At 34.7% G+C, this 6000-nt stretch overlaps 1 protein-coding gene across 7 annotated transcripts in view; it reads left to right on the plus strand.

Moving 5' to 3' along the window:
• RAB3IP (RAB3A interacting protein) overlaps positions 1-6000 on the plus strand; it is a 71243-nt gene extending 65243 nt beyond the window's left edge. For all 7 annotated transcript variants that reach the window (XM_067697320.1, XM_067697317.1, XM_067697318.1 and 4 more), the window contains 3 exons: positions 48-147; positions 508-577; positions 4772-6000. In XM_067697320.1, coding sequence (XP_067553421.1) covers positions 48-147; positions 508-577; positions 4772-4854 — 253 coding nt within the window. In that variant the 3' untranslated portion in view covers positions 4855-6000. The remainder of the gene's footprint in view (positions 1-47; positions 148-507; positions 578-4771) is intronic.

The raw sequence follows: 6000 nt of genomic DNA on the forward strand, positions 1-6000 counted from the left end.
CACAATGCTTTTAATTTAAAAAACTAAAATTTATCCTTGTTTTACAGAAAATGTGCTCTCACAGGTCAGAGTAAGTCCTGTAAACACAGAATTAAATTAGGGGACTCAAGCAATTATTATTATATTTCTCCTTTTTGCAGATACAGGGTAAGTAATTTAACCACAAATTTCTTTTTTTAATTAATTTATTTATTTTTGGCTGCATTGGGTCTTTGTTGCTGCGCGTGGGCTTTCTCTAGTTGCGGCGAGTGGGGGCTACTCTTCGTTGTGCTGCGCGGGCTTCTAGTTGTGGTGGCTTCTCTTGTTGCAGAGCATGGGCTCTGGGTGTGCAGGCTGCAGTAGTTGTTGCTCATGGGCTCAGTAGTTGTGGCTCAAAGGCTCTAGAGCGCAGGCTCAGTAGTTGTGGCGCACGGGCTTAGTTGCTCCTGATTAACCACAAGTTTTAATAAAGCTTGCTTTGATGTGAGATATTTGACTGTTTAACATTTTTTTTTCTTTTTGGCATAGATCACTTCTGTATGTAACTTTTTCACGTATATTCGATATATTCAACAGGGACTTGTGAAACAGCAGGATGGTGAGTGTTCTTAATTCATTATAAAATATTTGCATGAAATTCAGTAAAAAGTATGGAACATAATAGTAAGCGCAAGTCAGCTTTATCATTGGTACATTTATATTGAATCTCTTTTGTAGGTCTAATAAAATGTGTGAAGAATTTGGGAACAAATGCATCTTTTAAACATGTTGTATTTAATCCTTATATTTGCCTCATTTTACTCTAATTTTAAGCAGGATCAGTTTTAACTTTTAAGGGGTATATGATAAACCAGATGGTAAGTGTGAGAGGAGCATAAAGCCCATTGAATTTACTCCTTAAGAAATAAAAATGAACAAGCTCTAGACATGGTCAGATTTATTTTATTTTATTTATTTTTTAATAGATTTTTTAGTTTTGGCCATGCCACGTGGCATGTGGGATCTTAGTTCCCTGACCAGGGATCAAACCCATGTCCCCTGCAGTGGAAGTGCAGAGTCCTAACCACTGGACCACCAGGGAATTCCCCAGATTTATTTTAATTACTGGAACCCACAAGGCACTAACAATAAATTTTTTTCTGTATTTTTCTACTATCATGTGTAAGTTAATAAAGCAGTCCTGAGCATAATTCTGAGTGGAATAAAGATGACTGTGTTCTAAATCACCTGAGACATGCGGATGATATATCCAGGATAGTCAGCCCAGGACTCTGCTGGATATTTTTTAATGTATGTTCATGGCATTTTTAATGTAGTCTTTCATGATTACTTATGGTTTTATAGCCGAATGTCTTAAATACCAGGCGTAGAAACTAATATGGCCTGACAGCTCAAAAGCAGTGTTTGTTTTGTGTTTTTTCTTTAAATATGTATCATTGTTTTAAAACAGAAATAGCAGATACTAGGCTAGGGACAAGTCCATGCCAATTTTGTATTTGAAGTTGTGGGAAATTTTCCTGTTTTTGTTTTTCTAAACATTGAAAATTTTCTTATACTTAAAAACTAGTAGATGCCTACTATCTTTCTGTCATGTAAACCAGTGAATCTTAATTCTTTGGAAAAATCAGTCGTGTTGATAAAAACTTAGTTTAGCGTTTTCAAGCTCTAGTACGTTGAAAATAGTCATTTATTTATAATCCCATATAATTAGGTTTTAATGCATAAAAGAAAAGAGGTGAAACCTGTCTCTAATTAACGTTGAATTTCAAAAGGCCACAGAGCATAAAAGCAGTCTTTAAACTATACAGTACTTTTTATGACTTTAATAAAATTTAAATCTTTTTTAATACCTATTGGTAGATAATATGATTTAAGCTGAAGAACAGATGATTTGTGTTGTCAAGCATATTTTTTCTCCTTGTTAAAAAAAGAAGTTTTATGTAAAAGAATGAAATTAGAGCACTCCCTAACACCATACACAAAAATAAACTCAAAATGGATTCGAGACCTAAATGTAAGACTGGACACTATAAAACTCTTAGAGGGAAACATAGGAAGAACACTCTTTGACATAAATCACAGCAGGATCTTTTATGATCCACCTCCTAGAGTAATGGAAATAAAAACAAAAATAAACAAATGGGACCTAATGAAACTTCAAAGCTTTTGCACAGCAAAGGAAACCATAAACAAGACGAAAAGACAACCCTCAGAATGGCAGAAAATATTTGCAAACGAATCAGCGGACAAAGGATTAATCTCCAAAATATTTAAACAGCTCATGCAGCCCAGTACTAAAGAAACAAACAACCCAACCCAAAAACGGGCAGAAGACCTAAATAGACATTTCTCCAAAGAAGATATACAGATGGCCAAGAAGCACATGAAAAGCTGCTCAACACCACTAATTATTAGAGAAATGCAAATCAAAACTACAATGAGCTATCACCTCACACCACTTAGAATGGGCATCATCAGAAAATCTACAAACAACAAATGCTGGAGAGGGTGTGGAGAAAAGGGAACCCTCTTGCACTGTTGGTAGGAATGTAAATTGGTACAGCCACCATGGAGAACAGTATGGAGGTTCCTTAAAAAACTAAAAATAGAATTACCATATGATCCAACAATCCCACTATTGGGCATATACCTAGAGGAAACCATAATTCTAAAAGACACATGCACCCCAATGTTCATTGCAGCACTATTTACAATAGCCAAGTCATGGAAGCAACCTAAATGCCCATCGACAGACAAATGGTTAAAGAAGATGTGGTACATATATACAATGGAATATTACTCAGCCATAAAAAGGAACAAAATTGAGTCATTTGTTGAGACATGGATGGATCTAGAGACTGTCATACAGAGTGAAGTAAGTCAGAAAGAGAAAAACAAATATCGTATATTAACACATGGATGTGGAACCTAGAAGAATGGTACGGATGAACTGGTTTGCAGGGCAGAAGTTGAGACACAGATATAGAGAACAAACGTATGGACACCAAGGGTGGAAAACCGCGGTGGGGTGGGGATGGTGGGGTGCTGAATTGGGCGATTGGGATTGACATGTATACACTGATGTGTATTATATTGATGACTAATAAGAACCTGCAGTATAAAAAAACAAAAAGACAACTAATACTAAACTTTCTTTGGGTTATTTGTATGGAAATATGTTAATATAAATGTTTCAGACATTACATGAAATTTCTAAAAATCTTATCTGTGCTGCTATAATGTTATGTCATAATTCTAGTTATTACTTTAAAATGTATGTCTCAGAAACAACTAAATTTCCTTGTCAATTGCATTATTATGAACTTTCATCAGATCTTTAACCATGGTCATTTTTAAGTCTTTTGTCATTTACAGACAGTTCTGGGTGTACTCTGATGCTTTTGCAAAAATGTTCCTATAAAAGGGTTTCATCTTCAATGAATTCATGGAAAAGACTCTGACAAGTACAGGTTTCTGGTAACTGATCCATCCATACTGCTGAACTGAATGAATGAGCATTTTCAGAACTCTAATGGAAAACTGATGAATTCATAAAAGTGCTAACAAAAGGTCAAGATGGAAAAAAAAGTTACATGGGACTGAGTGAACTGATGAGGATGATTATAATTTTTGTGACTTTCTGTTTGAATAAAAAAAAAGAAAAGAAAAAAGAAGTTTTTGTAGGGAAGAATGAAAGGTACTCTACTTTGTGAAAACAGGAAGAAGGGATCATGAGTGGTTGTGGTGATGGTGATAAAAGTGATATCTTGTCTGGTTCCTCTTACCCTTTCACTTCACAGCATTTGTTACACATTGTATACTGAGTGGGTTTGTAGTAAATTACTGTTAATTTTACAATCTGTTTATTATCTGTGCCTTGTGCTAAAAGGGATTTAAGGCAGTTAAATATAAAGCAGGGTTTCTCAGCCTTGGTACTATTATTATTTTAAACTGTATAATTCTTTGTTGTGGGAGGCTGTCTTGTGCATTGTAGGATGTTTAATAGCATCCCTGGGCTTTACTCACTAGATGCTAGTAATGAAAAATATATCCAGACATTGCCAAATGCACACCTGGGGACACATTCTCCCAGGTTGAGAACCACTGATCTAAATCAACCTAATCTGATCATATGTCAGAGAGAGACCTTTTATTATCTAAAACATAGAGCAAATTTCTTCCCACTTATAGAGGGGACTTTCAGAAGCACAGATAATTGAAATTTACAGTTCATCCTCTGCATTTATTTTTATTTCTAATTGAGCCATACACAGAATCTTTCCCTATTATTACTCACAAAGAATGTTACTAAGTTCTCTGGGCTGTCTCTTGTTTTCCTTTTTTTTTCCTGTTTACTCTGTTGGTTTTAATGAAAAGTGAAAAATGGCCAAGATACAGCAAACTATAGCAAGAAGGTGCATAAGTTAGATAATAACTCTTGTGTAATTGAGCATTGAGTGTAGTTACTCAAGAAGGCAGCAGCATTGCCAGTTACTCAGGACATTGAGATGCCTACCTTCTTTTGGGCTAAAATGGTAGTCAGTCATTGAAGTATCTAACAAATCGTTGTAGCAAAATTGGTAAATACTGCTTATTTATTCGTAAAACTGGGATGCTCACAAGTACATGGAGAAGTTAGTGTGAAGCAGTGATAGCATGTCTAAGCATTAGGTACATCATTAGGAGATGCCCAACTGGCATTTCAGCTAATCTTAAATTTTCAGTGAAACAGATTAAAAATAATTAAGATAATAGTTTATGATTTATGTGTTTCTCTTTTCTGTTTGTATAGTTGATCAAATGTTTTGGGAAGTTATGCAGTTGAGAAAAGAGATGTCATTGGCAAAGCTGGGATATTTCAAAGAGGAACTGTGATGCTCTGCCTGGGACCATGCATGAACCTCCCTGAAGACCTGGAAAATGACTGAATATTTTTATGGTTACTTGATATTTATTTCCTTTCAAGGAGTGGGTCCAAGACTTTTTCCCTCTTTTGCAAATTACACTGAAAAGTACTATGATTTCTTTTAAACTGACCTATGCTGTGTTTGCTTATTTAGTTGAACACACTATAAAGAATTACAGGTGTACTAGTGATTGTAATTTATAGTTGCAAAAAAAAAGCTAAATAAATAAATATTAGATTGAGTGTATTTTTGCTTTCTCTTCTAGCTCTGACATGATATATAGGGTCAGCTGAATATATTGAATTGTAGTTTTCAAACTTCATAGCAGCCTGCAAAAGACAAGAGAAGGGTAAGTGAACAGGATCAGCTTCCTTCCCCCCCCACTACAATGACTTTATTTTTGTCTGTTTTATATGTTAGGATTGAAAAACATTTTATTTAAAGAAAGATTTCTTCTGAAAAGAAAGTTACTTTTATTCATTCTGTTCTCTGTAACTTAAAGAATCCCTTTATTATGGTGATTAATAGAGGACAATCACATTTTATTCTAGAGATGCATTCTTGAACATCTTGATGTAGTGTATTTATACTTTACATACATTGAGCACTGTAGTAATCATTGAAAGGGTATAAAGATAAATTAGGAGTTTGATGTGTGCTCAGGGGAGTTGGAAAGGGTGTGGCTTGAAAGAGTGATACTTGCAAAGGATACACTGATCCCAGAGCCACTCGATCTGTCAGTTTCAAATTGTAAAACAAATGGTGTGGAAAAGCAAAAAGAAGAAATGAGAAACCACTTTAGTCCCTCCATCTAGAGAAAGCTACTCAATATTTTTGAAGAATAGACTTTCAGATATTTTCTACCTATGTGTGTACATTTCTGAAACAAAAAGTAGACTTTCTTTTTTTTTTACTTAAAAATTCTACAAATCTGGATCAATGTAAGGTTTTGATGATAGGATGTTAACTAATTGTGTTTGGACATTAGTTTGTTTTAAATTTCTTTTTCTTGTCATAATGCCGTGATGAGGATCTTTTTGTATACTTCTTGGAACATTGTTGGCTTATTTCCTTCATGTAGATGCCTAGAAGTAAAATTGTTGGGTCAAGCAAG

This window comes from Pseudorca crassidens, chromosome 11 (genome assembly GCF_039906515.1).
Source record: "Pseudorca crassidens isolate mPseCra1 chromosome 11, mPseCra1.hap1, whole genome shotgun sequence".
Lineage (NCBI taxonomy): Eukaryota > Metazoa > Chordata > Mammalia > Artiodactyla > Delphinidae > Pseudorca > Pseudorca crassidens.